Source organism: Euprymna scolopes, chromosome 19, assembly GCF_053919585.1.
Source record: "Euprymna scolopes isolate OS-2025 chromosome 19, ASM5391958v1, whole genome shotgun sequence".
In the NCBI taxonomy this organism is placed as follows: domain Eukaryota; kingdom Metazoa; phylum Mollusca; class Cephalopoda; order Sepiida; family Sepiolidae; genus Euprymna; species Euprymna scolopes.
In genome coordinates this window covers 35,092,130-35,110,218 of record NC_136500.1, presented here as the reverse complement: position 1 = coordinate 35,110,218, position 18,089 = coordinate 35,092,130, and the positions used below count along the sequence as shown (strand labels likewise).

The window sequence follows — 18,089 nt, the reverse complement described above, 5'->3', positions numbered from 1 at the left end:
CTTCATCCAGGAAGCGTTGAAAGGTGATAGCTACTAGCCGCATTTTGCAAACTGAAGGGCATAGTTAAAAATTCAAACGTTCCAAATGGAGTTGTTACTACAGTCTTAGGTATGTTGACCAGATTCACTGGTATCTGATGATAAATCTAGTTTAGGAAAGGTCTTAGAACCATGCAGAGAGTAAGCAAAGTCCTGTATATGGGAGATTTGATAATCATCAGGTATTATCATGGCATTCAGTCGTTGTTAGTCCCTAGTTGGATGCCAATCTCCAGAATGCTTCAAAACTATATGCAAAGGGGAAGCCCATATGATTCCCAGCTGCAGCATATGATTGCATCCTGCCTTTGCTGTTTTTAGTTTATCTGCAAGGAGACTGTGAGGGCATGAAAACAAAGTTGGTTTCAATGTGAATGAGTTTGGTCACAACAAAATCCAGGTTAGTTAACTCCGGGTAGGGGTGTAGTAAAGTCTGGTACAGGTTGTCAGTAATGGCAATGGAAAATACCAGGCTGACAGATGAGGCTTTTGATTTCAAACCCGAGATGGAAAGTTCTGTATTAGCATCTATCAGCCGATGTCTGCACATATCTACTATCAGGTTGAAGCGGTGCAGAAAGTCTGCACCTAGAATGGGATTGGGTAAATCAGCTATAGTAAAGACCTACATAAAGTCTACATAATTCCAAGTCTAGAAAATGAAACATTTGACAGTATATATAGGAATAGAGGAGTGATTTACTGCTTGTAGTGTGATGGGCAACATTGGCAGCTTCTCTGTAAGATGTTTCAGTGGCCAAATACTGTAAGCTGCTACTGTATCGATTAAACAATGTGTTTGGGATCGGGAGTCGGTAAAAAAATAGGTATGGTTGTTCTGTATATCCTGTGGGGAGCCTGCCGTGCTGAACTCTTCAGATCTTAGTTTCTCTTGTTCAAAAAGGAACAGAGCATTTTGCATTTCCATGCTTCTTCGTCAAAGCAACTATGGTGAAAAAACAGTTTTCGCCTGTTCAACTGGCGACAATGACGTCATGGAGATAAGGAAGAAGTCTGAAGTCGGCACATGTGTGACTGCGGCTCTTACTTGCTCAGTCGTCTCACCTCTTCTATGAAGCCTTCAATAGCTTTGAGGATATAGTCATTTCAACGAGCAGTTAGGTTGCTTCCTTTAGGAGACAGGTAGTTTTTAGCCTGTTGCTGAGGCTAGCTGTCCTAAAACAGCAGTAGCTTCTTAAAATTATATATTTATTAGAAACAGACCAAAAATCAAATGTCCGAAAGTGAACAGACATTGCCACTGAAACACGAGAGAAATAAACAAAAGGGAAAATGTATGTTATAAGAGACAAAATAAAAAGTAGTAAATATACTTTTAAGGATCAGATAAGAATAGTGAATGTGTGTGTGTGTGTGTGTGTGTGTGTGTGTGTGTGTGTGTGTGTGTGTGTGTGTGTGTGTGTGTGTGTGTAATGAAGTGAAGTGAATATTTTAGTACTTAAGAAGAAAAATATATTCGTAAAAGCAGTTTAAAAAAAATTATTCTTAGCAAAAAAATAGAAGACATTGTTGTTTGGAATAAACAGCTTACCATGCAGATATGTATATAATCGCTTGTTAGCTGTTTTAACTTATATATATATACTAGCAAAAGTACCCGTCGTTGACTGGGTTCAAAAACAGCCTACAGAAAATGGACTCTGATTTATGAAAGTACTAGCGAGGGGTACCCGGCGTTTCCCGGGTGTTTGGAGGTGTGTGTGAAAACTCCGGGGGGGGGGGGCGTAAAATAAAAAAAATGTTTTGGTAGGTAAGTATGAGGATCGAACCCGAACCGTTGAGGTAAAGTTGTAAATTAAAGTGTGAAAAAAAAAAAAGAATGCAATGGTTTTAACCATTGGGCCACTGCGAGATGCTAGCGGAAATACGTTTGAATTTATTTAATTACTTCGATTTGGCAGGTGCACGTTTTAATGACTTAATGAGGTCAAGATTAACCGCGGGATAGTATTTCATTTACTGCGGGAACGCTTTTTTTATTTTTATTTTCCCAAGAGGGGTACCCAGCGTTTCCCGGGTGTTTGGGGGGGGGGTAAAAAAAAAGTAAGTATGAGGATCGAACCCGAACCGTTGAGGCAAAGTTGTAAATTAAAGTGTGAAAAAAAAAAAAAAAAAAAAAAAAAGTGCGATGTTAACCATTGCCCCACCGCGAGATGCTAATGGAAACACGTTTGAATTTATTTAATGAGTTTGACTGTGGGATGATATTCATTAACTGCTGAACGCTTTTTTTTTTTTTTTTTTTTTTTTTCCACCCCCAAGATGTTATAGAAAAAAGACTAACCCACATGCGGCGAGCGACAAATATTGAATATTTATCTTCCCGAAATCGAGCAAATTAAATAGACAGGCGAGCTTCGTTGTTAACTGTGAGATATTACCATTTATATGTGATATAAAAAGTTTTAAAAAGTTGTGAACCGACCGACCGCTTCTCTGAAAGAAGCCTTTTGTAGACACACAGAAAAAGCGAACACACACACATACATACATACATTTTCGCTTTTATATTTATAAACTAGCGATGGGTACCCGGCGTTACCTGGGTGTTTGTAGGTGTGTGTGAAAAAAAACAGGTGCCCGTGAAAAAAAAAACATAGCCTTGATGACGCGCAGTTGGAAAATAGTAAAGTGTGAAAAAAAAAACAGGTGCTCGTTTTTGATTGACGTGATGGCGATAGGTATTCAGTAGTCAGCATTTTGTGCGGGACAGTTTTTAATGAGGTCAATAAATCGGTTTATTTGTTTTTAAAAACCCACTCCCCCGCCTGATATGACTAAGTCGACAAACGTTCACTGGCTCTGAGCCTGTTGGATTTATTTGCTTCCCCACTGAGCAAATTAGGCACAAGGCCGTTTTTTAATGTGGAGATAGGTGGAGGGGGAGGGAAAGGAGGGACCAGCTCCCGAGAGGTGGGAAATTGGAGCTCGATAGTAACTGTTGGTATGAAGGGTTGTCCCCTCAGTGACCAAGGTCAGATATGTGGGGTTACCCCCACATATGGTCTTTGCTAGTCATAGCTTGCAGCATATGTCGGAACAGATACTACACTTTGATCTTGCCCCCCGTGCCGCCGAAGCGGGGGGGGGGGAGTGCTGGCTTTTGGCCTGTTGGATTTATTTGCTTCCCCACTGAGCAAATTAGGCACAAGGCCGTTTTTTAATGTGGAGAGAGAGAGAGGGGGGGAGGGAAAGGGGGATCCAGCTCTCGAGAGGTGGGAAATGGGAGCTGGATAGTAACTGTGGTCTATAGGGTGATCTCTACATTGACCAAGTTCAGATATGTAGGCTTACCCCCATATATGGTCTTTGCTAGTAATAGCTAGTCTTTAGTTGCAGCATCTGCCGGAACAGATACTTTACTTTGATCTTGTCCCCCGTGCCGTCGAAGTGGGGGGGAGGGGCCTTTCGGCCTGTTGGGTTTATTTGCTTCCCCACTGAGCAAATTAGGCACAAGGCCCTTTTTTAATGTGGAGATAGGGGGAGGGAAAGGGGGGGACCAGCTCCCGAGAGGTGGGAAATGGGAGCTGGATTAGAAACTGTTGGTATGAAGGGTTGCCTCTTCAGTGACCAAGGTCAGATATGTGGGGTTACCCCCACATATCGTCTTTGCTAATCATAGCTTGCAGCATCTGTCGGAACAGATACTACACTTTGATCTTGTCCCTCGTGCAGCCGAAGTGGGGGGGGCCTTTCGGCCTGTTGGATTTATTTGCTTCCCCACTGAGCAAATTAAGCACAAGGCCGTTTTTTAATGTGGAGATAGGGGGAGGGGGGAGGGGGGAGGGAAAGGGGGGGACCAGCTCCCGAGAGGTGGGAAATGGGAGCTGGATTAGAAACTGTTGGTATGAAGGGTTGCCCCTTCAGTGACCAAGGTCAGATATGTGGGGTTACCCCCACATATGGTCTTTGCTAGTCATAGCTAGTCTTTGCTTGCAGCATCTGCCGGAACAGTTACAGCACTTTGATCTTGTCGCCCGTGCCGCGCAAGGCGGGGTGGTTATTAGAGCCGAGTTTCGCTTTTTGTTTATACCGAAAACCGAATGTAACGCGTGCCGATGCGGGAAATGTGGAATAATTAACGTTTGAAAGTCAATAAAATTAAATAGACAGGCGAGCTCCATGGTTAAGTGTGAGATATTACAATTTATAGATGATATAAAAAGTTTTAAGAAGTTGTGAACCGAGCGAGCGCTTCTCTGAAAGAAGCCTTTTGTGGACATCGAGGAAAAGCGTACATACATACATACACACATACATACCTTTTCGCTTTTATATATATAGACTAGCGGGGGGTACCCGGCGATGCCCGGGTGTCTTGAGGTAAATCAAAACTCCGGGGGGGGGGGGAGGGGGTTAAATTTAAAAAAATGTTTTGGTAGGTAAGTATGAGAATCGAACCCGTACCCTTGAGTTTGAAATTAATGTGTGAAAAAAAACAAAACCGGGCAACGTTACCCATTAGGCCACCGCGACATACATACAACATACCCAGGTTTGAATTTATTTACTGAACTATAAAAACAGGCATGCGCAATAAAAGTTAACTCTGCTGCTTCCATTTGACCTAATTAAGAAGGTCAAATAGAAGTCACTGTTTTTGTTTTTTCCCCCCCAACATCTGTTGGGGGGAAAAAAACAAAAACAGTGACTAATTAAGAAGGTCAAATAGTGACTAATTAAGAAGGTCAAATAGAAGTCACGCAGTTGTTTACCCAAGTATGACTGTTTTTGTTTTTTTCTCCCAACAGATGTTGGGGGAGGGGAACCAGCTCCCAATTGTCCAGATTGAATAACAATTGTCTGATGTACAACATTGATCAAAGCTGATTGCTTCTGGACATTTCCAGCGCAATGCCAAGAACATTGTTCGTTGTTAACTTTAAATTAGTTTCACTTTTTATACGAAAAAGCCTCATCAACATGCGAGAAGCCAAAATAGCAATAATTTTGTAAAAGTCGACGTAAATAAATCTAGATGCGACGCACTTTCCCAAATTGTACATATTATTATTTAGGACCCATATAAACAGTTGTAAGCCATCGTAACGACATCGGAACTGTGTGCGAGAAAAGCCTTTTGAAGACATACACGAAATGGTCACACACATTTTGCCTTTTATATATATAGACTAGCGGGGGATCCGGTGTTGTCCGGGTGTTTGTAGGTGTGTGTATGGAGGGGGGGTAATTAATAATCCTGCTTAAATATTATAAAAAAGACGATGTAAAAAGAAAATCCAAAACCAAAACGGAAAAAAAATGGCATAAATAAACCTGTGTATGGGGGGGGGGTGAATAAAGAATAAGCGAAGTAATAAAAAAAAACGTTTGGTCGGGAGGAGGGATTGAACCCGGAAGCTTTGACGTGGAGGTGGAAACCAATGCCAACTACTTAACGGTCTCGCCCACGAGTGAGAATAATTGATTAGCGTGTTAAGTTAAAGCTTATAAAGCTAAAAGAGGTTTCATTGACAGGACGACGCTGAATGACGTCATCGCGCGATCGTTATTTGTAGTTTTCACTTCACCCCAGATGATGGTGGGAAGGGGGGAAAGCAGAGCAAAAGCCGAGAATCCAACGTTTTTCACTGTATTTATACTTAAATGCAGGACGAACCGGACACAAAGCGAAATAGCGCGAATTTCATAAAAGTCAACGTAAATAAATCTAGAGACGACCCGTGTTCCCAAATCCTACATATTATGATATAGGACCCATATAAACAGTTGTAAGCGATAGTAACGAACCCGGGAGCGTGTGCTCGAAAAGCCTTTTGAAGACATACACGAAATGGTCACACACATTTTGCCTTTTATATATATAGACTAGTGGGGGGGGGTACCCGGCGTTGCCCGGGTGTTTGTAGGTGTGTGTATGGAGGGAGGTAATTAATAATCCTGCTTAAATATTATAAAAAAGACGATGTAAAAAAAAATCCAAAACCAAAACGGAAAAAAATGGCAGAAATAAACCTGTGTATGGGGGAGGGGGAAATAAAGAATAAGCAAAGTAATAAAAAAAAACGTTTGGTGGGAGGAGGGATTGAACTCGGAAGCTTTGACGTGGAGGTGGAAACCAATGCCAATACTTAACAGTCTCGTCGAGTGAGAGTAATTGATTAAAGTGTTAAGTTAAAGCTTATAAAGCTAAAAGAGGTTTCATTGACAGGACGACGCTAAATGAGGTCATCGCGGGATCATTATTTTTAGTTTTCACTTTCACCAGATGATGGTGGGAAGGGGTGGAAAGCAGAGTGAAAGCCGAGAACAAAACGGTTTTCACTGTATTTATACTATAATGCAGGACGAACCGGGCACAAAGCGAAATAGCGCGAATCTCATAAAAATCGACGTAAATAAATCTAGAGACGACCCGCGTTCCCAAATCCTACATATTATGATATAGGACCTATATAAACAGTTGTAAGCGATAGTAACGAACCCGGGAGCGTGTGCTCGAAAAGCCTTTTGAAGACATACACGAAATGGCCACACACATTTTGCCTTTTATATATATAGATATATAGATGATAGGTTATGAAAAGGAAGGGTTGTAAAGAGATAGCTTCGAATTTGGGGGTATCAAAATCAAAGCAAAATATGATGAAAGTAAAAATAAAATAGATAAAACCCATAATTTATTATACCATACCTGTTCACACTGAAACACTTATCACAATATTCTGTGGATCTATATTAAAAAACCTTGTTAAACTTTGTAACATATTTCCATTCTTTGGAGGTCAGGCACGAACGAACACCCCCATAATTTTATCATACCATATTTCTTCAAACTGAAACATAATTATCAAAGTATACTTACACAGATAGATATGAAAAGTCTTTATTAAAATTTGTGCCTATTTCCATTCTATGGAGGCCAGGCGCAAACGCAGACCTCACAATTTTATTATACCATCCCTATTTAAGTTAAAACATACTTATCAAAGTATTATCATGTACATCTATATCAAAAACCCTTGTAAACGTCTTTTTAAAATTTTAAAATTTGTTATTTCCATACTTTGTGGACCAGGCGCGTACGCAGACCCCACAATTTTAATGGGGGTATGAATACACTGAGGATATATATATATATATATATATATATATATATATATATATATATATATGTGTGTGTGTGTGTGTGTGTGTGTATTCTGATAATATATATAATATATATTAATATATAACATACACACTTTATATATATATATATATATATATATATATACACACCAGTGTTTATGTTATATATATATGTATATATACACACATATATATATACAAGTGTTTATACACACACACACACATATATATATATAAAGTGTTTCTGTTATATATATATATATATATATATATATATATATATATATATAAGTGTTTCTGTTATATATATATGTGTGTTTATGTTATATATATATGTGTGTGTTTATGTTTTATATATATATATATATATATATATATATAAGTGGTCTGCTCACCCTTCAGCTAACATCCACATTTGTGGTGATTTCAATGTCCACAATGCGGAATGGCTGACCCACTCTAACAAGACAGATAATGAGGGGAGGTTCTGTCATGATTTTGCCATTGCCTATGACCTCACCCAGATTGTCCACGAACCCACCCGAGTGCCCGATACTTCCGGTTAGTATGCTAGCCTTCTAGACCTTATGTTCAAGTTCTGTTCTGTCTCCTCTGGGATCCTCCGACCATGCGGTTGTATCAGTTAAGATAAAAACGAAATGCAATAAGTCTAGAGATGTACCTCTCCACCGTACTGTATATTGATACTCTACCGCTGACTGGGATAGCTTCCGTACACTTATATCCGATCTACCACTGCATTCAATGTTTAAAAAGATGTGTCCTCCATAGTATCAGACCTGACTGAATGGCTAATTGTATGCATAGACCGATTCATACCATCCAAAAAATTACAACAAAAACATAACAGCCAGCCATGGTTCTCCCCTGAATGTGCTGCTGCCATCACGCACAGAAATCACTTTTTTCATAGCTACCAACGTAATAGATGCACTGAGACTAAAGCTGCCTTCAGGACTGCCAACAACCAATACAAAAGAGTAATAAAAAATGCAAGAGAGCTATATGCTCAGTCCGTTAAATCCAAAGTAGCTGAGCAGTGGCTTGGTTCCCACCAGTTTTGCAAATAGCAAACAGGATCCTGAACAGAAACGTGTGTTCTATCCCAACCATCATCAATGGACCTAATGTTATCTCGTCAGCATCAGACAAGGCCAAACTATTTGCCAAGAACTTTGCAGCTAATTCTACCCTATGCGACGAAGGCCATCAACTCCCCGTATTTCCTCCTATATGGGACAACATGCTCTGCAACATACAAATATCTGTGTGTGATGTCGCCAAGCTAATCAAGAACCTTGATTTCAGTAAAGCAACTGGCCCTGACGGCATTCCAATCATTGTGATGAAAAAGCTTCAACTAGAACTTGCTCCCATACTTATAAAACTCTTTAAGCGTTGCCTTAAAGAAAAGTGCTTTCCAACACCCTGGAAAACCTCATCAGTATGCACTGTATTTAAGAAATCAAGTGATAAGTCCTCTCCCTCTCAGTACAAACCAATAAGTCTCCTGTGTGTCACGAGTAAGCTGCTGGAATCCATATTAAATAGAGAAGTAGTCAACCATCTCAGCAGAAATAACCTTCTTAGTGGCATGCAATATGGTTTCCGTTCTGCTAGATCTACCGCATATGTGCTAACTGTTATATCTCATAGGACTAGTGAATCTCTTGACAAAGTCTTCCTCTCTAGGGCAATTGCTCTTGACATATCCAAGGCCTTCGATAAGGTATGGCATAAGGGCCTACTTCACAAGATTTCCAGCTACAGTATAACTGGAAATGTTTTCTCTATCATTAAATCATTTCTCTCCGATAGGCTCATAAGAGTAGTGGTTGATGGGCAGAAATCAGAGGCCATCAATATTAATGCTGGAGTCCCTCAAGAGTTCATCCTAGGCCCAACTCTCTTCCTGATATACATCAATGATCTCCCAAAACACATACTTAAATCATTCATTGACATCTATGCTGATGATACGACCATCTATGACAACGCATCAAAGGCCGTAAATGACAAAGTTCTCTCAGATTCTCTCTCCTCTGATCTTGAGCGCGTGGTATAGTAGGCGAGGAGGTGGCTGGTTACTTTTAATGCATCTAAAACCAAGCTCCTATCTTTACATCATCAACGCTCTGATCCCCATCTGGTATCAATTGATATGGGTGGGTCTCGTCTAGGGGAAGCTCCATGTTTTGATAAGCTTCTGGGCTTGACCTTCACTCCTGATCTGAAATGGAACACATACATCAAGTCTGTTGCCAAGGTCGCTGGAAAGATGGTGGGATCCTTCTACCGTTCCAGAAGATGTCTCACTACTGATGCAATTCTCTTTCTATATAAAAGACAAGTACATCCAAGGATGGAGTACTGCTGCCATATCTGGGCAGGAGCTGCTAAAAACAGCCTATCCTGCCTTGACAGAGTACAAAATAGACTTCGTGGCTTAGTGGGGATGCCCTTTTCTCTTCCCTGCAACCTCTCTCCCACAGAAGAGACGTTGCAAGCCTATCTTTGTTTTAACGTTATTTCAATGGCAGGTGCTCGTCTGAACTCCAATCTCTGGTCCCCCTCGCCAATCTTTCATGAAAAACACCCACCTAGCTGAAACCACTGTCAAAAATTTTCCCCACTCTTTATCTGTGCCTAAATCAAAACGTAGATTCCATGAGCAAAGCTTCTTTCTTAGAACTGCACGCCTGTGGAACTCTGTGCCGGTTGCCTATTTTCCACCTGACTACAACCTGGATATCTTCAAGTCCAATGTGAACAAATTCCTGATGAATCACTTCCTTAAGTAAGACACTTTATCAAATCTCCAACACTAACGTACTGTACACACAATAACCCTTATCCCGAGTGGCTTCCGGGCCTTGATAGGTGGTGACTACCTTGTAATATATATATATATATATATATATATATATATATATATATATATATGAAGGGAAGAAAAGAAATTAAAACTGTAAATTTGAAATGTACAATTAAATTCATTGCTCGACAGAATACTTCAAAGACAATTTAAAAAAAAAAAAAGGAAGAAATGAGCAAATTATTATTATAGTAGAGCTTAATTTGCTGGTTAAATCATTAAATGAAACAGCTTTATGATGGTTCGTCATAAATTAGCTGGCTGCCCATAGTTGCCCGGTTGTAAAATATACTTAAATATGAGATTTTAATTATTACAGATTACAGATTACTGTATTTATCATTATAGAGCTAATGATCTATTGATTATTACATTGTACCCATTATTATATTGTACCCAATACATAGTAGTATTTTCAAAAGTAAATAATGACTTTTATCTTATCAGCTAGAATCCAAAGCCAAAACATATAGCATTTCAGACTTAGTCGTTACCGTTTGAGCTATCGTCAGATGGATAAGAAATAGTTACAAATGAACCGACTTTAATGCATAAGCGTTTATATTTGGGCATGCGTACAATAACACTCTAAGTCCACTTACGACTGCCAATTTCCAATGTTTTCAATTTTGATCCCATAGCAATTATTTTTAACGCTTGTATAAAACAAAGATCCACAAAGAATGCAATCATTTGACCTACCTTGTTTCGATCTGCAACCTTGCGTCTCTGAAGAGATGCAGATTTAAAAAATGGAGACAGACAGATATAGTGAATTTTATAAATTAAATTATAATTCAGTATAATACACAATTTATGATAGAATTAATATTTTGTAAATATGCTCCAAAAACCAACATTCAACAATATTTGGAAACTGGAGAAAAAAACAAAAAAACGTACAACATATTGGAATTCTAACAACTATGTGTTATTTGAAAAAAAAAAAAAAAATCTCTCATTTCATGTCATAAATGCGTAGCCTATTTTGAATTTAAACGGTTATATTCTGTGCGAAAAAACAAACAAACCAAAAACAAAAAAAAAAAAACACCCTTTTCTCATTGCAAACCAAATTTCGAATATTGTACTTGTATTCTATTTTTTTCAAATCAATCAAATTAAAAAAGTCTTGAAACAAAAACGAAACCTTGATGAATATATAATAATTTTCGCTTTTATTTTTTCATTTCCCATCATGTTAGAGTATCGTGTGTGTGAACATTCAGTTTTTGCGCGTTTATACATTAATTCTGTATACTTTCTATTACATAGCTAGCGATAACATATACTGACCAAACGGGTCACGGGTAGTCTGGTGTCTTGGATGATTTCTAACCTTTAAAAACTATATAAAAAATGATAATTAAAAAAATCATTTTTTTAGTCCTTCATTGGAAAATTAACCTTTTTTTTTTTTAAAATTATTTACATATATAGAACATAATCCCAAAGTTACCTCATCGATTTTTTTCTAAGATTGAGATGAAAAAACCTACTGATTCAAATGCTGTACCATTTATCCATTTTTTAATTTAAATTCTAGGTTTTTATTGGTGATGTTTGCAAACACAAATGTAAAAAAAATTTCATGTTCATTCTATTTCCACAGGCAATTCCTTTCATTTTAACTCTTGGTTGGATATTTATACCCGTCTTCGTGGCTTGTGGGGTAAAGTATCATTTTATCTTTCATAGAATAATTTTATTTATTTAAAAGGAAATAAGGGGGGTGGTTCTTCTTCATCTTTTTCAGCGATTCCATCACGCCTTTTTATAACCGTATTTGCACTTCTTTTTTATACACCAATTAATTGCTAATATACCTTTTTGTTAATTATATCAATGTGTTCGTCTTGATTATTACCGTCCTGCAAAGCTACAACATTTACACTGTTAAAAATATACTTGCATTTAACACATTAATGCGTAGTGATCTGTAGCAGTTATGGACTCAGAATCATGACGTGTACTTCTTTAACAGACTTCTGCTATTATACTGTTTGTTAACTATATCACTTAGAATAAGTAAGTTTTCTTTTTGTTCTCATTTGTTTGTCTGTTTTGGTTACGTATTATAACGAATTTTAGGTAAGTTTTATGCATAAGTGCACAAAACCTCTAATAAAAGATTAATTTGCAACACAAAAGCACAGAGTAATTAACCAAAACCTCTATTTTGAACAAAACAATGAAAGAGTTTGTTTCGAAAGAAAAAGGACTGATTCTGAGTTGAAAGAAAGAAAAGGAATAGAAAGTTCTAGGATGTTCTCGTGTCAGGAGGCAGAATCTTGAAGTGTCCTCAGGTTGTCCAGTGGAGGTCTTTAGTGAAGCAGTCACAGCCTAGGAGGATTCAGTGGACAGAGAAGAGAGCGGTCTGTCTTGTTTGGTGGTCTGAACTCCTCTGCTGGCTACTGACTAGTTCCTGACAGGAGTAATTAGTTCTTTAAGGGGCATATAGGATTAATGCGCCCTAGCAGCTGACTGGTCAGTGCATGGCCGCAAAGAGGTATTAATCCACAAGAGAAAATAGTTTGCTATGGTAACTGCTACAGTTTCTTATTCTTCCAATCTGCTTCGATCTACCAGCTTTATGTTGCTTTATTACAGGGGTCAGCAAGTTGTTTGACTTTGTGGACCGGATCAGGGTCGAGAGTCGGACAAAGGCCATTAATGAAAAATCAAGGAAAATTACATATGCAGACATTTGTCAACCTAAATATTTAAAACCATAATGAAAATAAACAGTGAGAAATCAGAAAAACAAAATAAAATCTAAAGTTAAAAAAAAAAAAGACCTAACAAAAATTAGTTTTCCTCAAGGAATGTCAGAATACTTCAAAGTGAAAAAGAATAACCCGAAGTTAAATGGATGAAATTATGACGTGTATGTTTGAAACTGTTATTGAAACTTGTACAAGCGAACCACACACGCAAACAAAAACGAAACATATACCCATACATACATGTATGTATAATGCTCGTATGTTTAACTGACCTTTGATCTCTACTACTTCGCATGTCAGTCTCTCCCTGACCCCTTTCACTTTGTCCTTCCTTTCGCTTTTGTTATCTTTTAATGTAACCAAGTGTTATAACAAATACATTTTCATTATTTGACATTAAACATAGGCAATGCGACTTGATAAAATAAGCCTCATGAATGATAACTGGTGGATAGTCTAATATTTTTTACTGTACTGAGATGTGTAACTATTCAATGGAAATTGACATATAACAAATTTCATTTCAAGGTCGACAATATAGTTAAATAGAGAAGTGTTGACAGATATGCATATTCACATTTGATCACATTATATGCATAAAAAATAATTTATAAAACAACATATGAATATAGTAATCAAAAATATTAGTTATTAACTTGAAAACATTATTAGAATCATTTGCTTATAAATACATCGCAGCAGTGTCATCACCAACAACCAAAGAATTAGTGAGAAGCTTAGTGATTTTGTTGAGATTGTCTCACTGTTTGGTTTCAAACTTGATGCTGGTTATCGGTCAATTTTGTTCTCAAATCGTTTTTAGTTACTTCCAGACAAAGATGCCAAAATATATTTTGCGTAAAAATCAATTAATGAAATGTCTTTGGAATTAAATTTTGATCTTAATAGATTGTCACACTGCATTTCTTTCAATTCCATTAAAAAAAAAATAAATAAATAAAACATCGCGATACTGTCCCCACATCCACATCAAATGGTGTAGCAAACAATTTGAAACCATTTTTATGCAGACGAAAGTCAGCAAAACGTGATACAAATATGTTTCACAAATACTGAATTACATTCACAAATAGCTCTGAATCATGTGGTTTTCTTACTTGGAATGATGGGAAATGAGCAAAATGTTTTTTCTAAAGAGATGCTCCTACAATTCAAGTTTTTTTGTTTTTTTTTCAAAAGCAACAATATAATTATGCATCTTATTTATAAGCTTTCGAGAACTATCATCACCTCTTTATGAGTTTTACCTTGAACCGATAAATTTAAAATGATTCAAATGAGTCACTATATCCACAATGAACGCTAAAGTTGCAAGCCAATCAGGATCTCGAAAATGTGAACAATTCACACGTTCACTTTCGGGAAATTTTGTCACCTCTTTATGTAAGGCAAGTACTCATTTTTTACATCGATCCTCAGCTAAGCTAGCGTACATCACAGGAATAAGCAAAGCCACCATATTTTGCGTGAGTCTCAGACAAATATTGTTTGAATTGTCGATGATTCAATCCACGAGAAAGAATCACGACAACACCCGCAACGTTTTTAAATTTCAAGGACTGGACGCACAATGTCTCTTGATGGATAATACAATGAATTCCTTTTTACAAGTTTTTGAGTAATTCCAATGCTTTCTATGCGTTCCTCAAGTAACAGAACCCTTTTTTCTTTTTCATTGTTGGAACACCATCATTTGTAATTCCAATAAGCTTCCAGAAATCAAATTTCATTTCTGTCATCATTTTTAACAAAGCTTTAAAAATGTTATACCGATCATGGTTCCCTTCATTGGAATTAACTGAATAAACTCTTCAAAAATATGAAAATTAAAAGTCACTCCTCGCACAAAGACAACAAGTTGTGCAGTGTCACTTAAGTCTGTGATCTCATCAGCTGCAACGGAAAAAAATATTGCAACTCATTGATTTTGATTTTTAATATCTGCTGACATTTCTTTAATGCACTACGTGATCGTCATTGGAGAAAATTTAAAATGAATACTTTTTTACAGTTCTGAATTTTTTTATGATTAAATTTTTAATTAAATCCATCAACTAAAATTGTAAGTTCTTAGAAACATAATATTTACGGAACTAAGAGGTTGATGGTTTCAGTATGGTTAGTTGCGCTTTATCCATTTTTTAACTAGATGTAGTTTTTAATTTTCTGATATGTTATGATTGGAGATAAAAAAAAAAAGGAAGCAAAGAAAAAAAAGGAGAAAACAAAGTAAGAAAAAAGGGGAAGGATAGAAAGCGGGAAAATGGGGGATAAAGGGAAGGAAATCGAAGTTGTTTATATGTGGGAAGAAAAAAGAACTTACAATTAGTTGATGGATTTAATTCAAAATTTAATTATAATAAGTTAAAAGTTATACCCTCTTAGGTTCCCTGATAATCAAATTGTCTTTATAATATGTAATCAAATTATCTGTATATATATATATTATATATATGTAAACTTACTTCCAGCTTGATCCAAAATTCGAAGCCTTAAAGTGTAGAGCTGCCCCCTTTTTTCCTGCCAAAAATGGCGACTATAACACCTGATGAAGGTCGGAGGTTACATCGACCGAAACGTTGTGCGGATAAAACTCAAACATGAGAACAATCGCCCGATTAATCTAAATAATACAAAAACTATCAGTAAACATTCTTTAATATTTATCATCTGTAAATGGTTTTATTTTTTCAGTGATGTGATTTGAAACTGGCAATTGCAACAGTTTTGTCTTTTCTTTTTAGCCCAAAATAAATTTGTTTTTCTTATTGAGACTTCAACTGCTCAACTTCATCTTTACTTGATTTTGTAGTAAATTTCTGGAAACTTTCACAACGTCGCCTAATATTTGCTACTTTTGTTCACAGCAAGGTTTTCAGCTCTTCTTCATTATTTTCGAAAATTGAAATATTGAATTGCAAGTGAAACCAATGGTATCTACTGAATTGTCATGTCACAGTAATGAACATATCCAAAAATTACGAAAAACGATAAAGTAGAAAATCCTTTATTAATGAAAATAATTTTCAAAGACAATTAGCAAAAATTGAGTTTTGCAAAAAAAAAAAACAAAAACAAAAAAAAAAAACAACAACCCCCCCCCCCCCCCGAGAGTTTTAATTGTAACAAAAGGTGGTAAATATTTTCTGAAAACTGAAAATTTTTGGCAAATTTAGCAAAACTTAATTTTTGCTAATTGTCTTCAAAAACTATTTCTTTAATAATTAATTTTCTACCTTATCGTTTTTCAGAATTTTTGGATATGTTCATTACTGTAACAACAATTCAGTAGATACTATTGGTTTCACTTGAAATTCAATATTTCATTTTTCGAAAAAGTGGGTATCGAATAGCAACTTTATTTTAAAGCATGGTAGTGACAAACATGGTAGTCAAATACGCCAGAAATTCCCCAAGGGACACACATCCATGTACAGCATGGCACTTGAAAATACTCAGAAATTTAGTGAGTAACGATGGACAAGCCTCTCAAATATCTATTCCTGTTTGAGAAAGTGCTAACCAGAACAATACTATGATCCCGCCGTTTATGAAGGATACTTAACTACTTTCATTACTTGTCAGTTATCAAATGAATCAAGCCTAAAAGAGATCCCACCACCAGCATTCAGTCTCCTGGGCTCCAAACATTGAAATATTTAGGCTAGCTAAAAAGTAAGCCCCTCCATAACGCCAACAGACAAGGAAAAGCTTACAAGATTATCACTAAACTAAAATGTAATAGAGACAAAATGAAGGATAGAAAATTTGTTTATCAATTTAATTTTTGAACATTATTGTTTCTCCTTTCTTTTTTTGTCTTCTTTTTTTTTTTTAAGGTATACACGATCCCAGAATACATGGAGAAACGTTATGGTGGCAAACGACTTCGTCTCTACCTCTCACTTCTCTCTATTGTGTTGTATATCATCACCAAAATATCGGTAATTTGTTTTAAAACATTCTTTGCTGATCAGAGGAGTTACTTTTAATTATCATTCAAAAAAAACAAAACAACACACACACACACACACACACACACACACACACACACACACACACACACACATACTTACATTTGAAAATCCTGCTGCTTGGACGGAGGTGGGTCTGAGTTAGAGAGTTTAGTTTCAAGGCAGACAACCCAACATTTTTTTTTCTTTTTGACAGAAATATTTATGTTATAAAACCATGCTCTAATCCAGTGATGTTATACGTTGGAACTAAGTACGTCCAAGAATGGAGTACTGTTGCCACATCTGTGCAGGAGCTGCTAGAAAGGCCTTATTCTCCCTTGGCAGAGTTCAAAATAGACTTTGTAACCTTGTGAGGGATGCCCTCTTCTCTTCCCTGCAACCTCTTTACCACAAAACAGACGTTGCTTTATCGTTATTTTTATGGCAAGTGCTTGTCTGAGCTCCAATATACGGTTCCCCTCATAAAACTTTCACGAAAAACACCCATCTAGCTGAAACCACTATCAATAATTTCCCCCACTCTTTATCTGTGCCTAAACCTAAATGTAGATTCCATGAACAAAGCTTCTCTCTTAGAATTGCACGCCTGTGGAACTCTCTTCCATTTGCCTGCTTTCCAGCTAACTTCAAGTCTAATGTAAACAAGTTTTTGATGAGCCGTCTCCTTAAATAATCCAATTTACCAAATTTCCACTACTGATAATTACTATAATATTGTCCCATTGGCTACTGTACACTCATTAACCCTTATTCTCGAGTGGCCTCTGGGCCTTGATAAGTGGTGACTTCTGCGTAAAAAAAAGAAAAAAGAAAAAAAGGGGCTTGTAATACTAACGAGGAAACATAGCTGATACATATCTACAAATGCTAGTGACCTGGAAGCAAGTTACAAAATTATTTTTTATATAATTATCAGATATACGTGAAAGGCTTAAATGAATCTATTAAATGGATGTATTATGATAAATATCTGATTTTTTATTTCATCAAATTCAACAACGCTTGAGTAGATAAATTGAATTCATCCTTGTCACATTTAGTGCACTACTAAAATTGATTAACAATGCAGGCACGTGTCGAAAAGTAACTAAATGGTTAAAACAGTCGTGAAAGACAAAGTGATTTCATTTATTAATAGCTTGTCTACAATAAACTGTAAAGACAGTAAATGAGACAAATGAGGCATTAAGATTAAACATAGAAAATGCATTGTTGCCATGCAACAGAAGAATGCATAAACTGTCGCGGTGAGTCAGATCACCACTCAAAATTTTTTTTAACATAATACCTGGCACCCCTGGAAATACGTCACACCCA

The 18,089-nt window shown here is 36.7% G+C and overlaps 1 protein-coding gene across 1 annotated transcript in view; it reads left to right on the top strand.

The window, feature by feature from the left end:
• The window catches only part of LOC145303514 (sodium/glucose cotransporter 4-like), an 86,158-nt gene that overhangs the window by 13,019 nt on the left and 55,050 nt on the right, over positions 1-18,089 (top strand). Inside the window, exons 4-5 of the mRNA XM_080144950.1 lie at positions 11,661-11,720; positions 16,635-16,739. Of these exons, the coding sequence (XP_080001076.1) occupies positions 11,661-11,720; positions 16,635-16,739 (165 nt within the window). The remainder of the gene's footprint in view (positions 1-11,660; positions 11,721-16,634; positions 16,740-18,089) is intronic.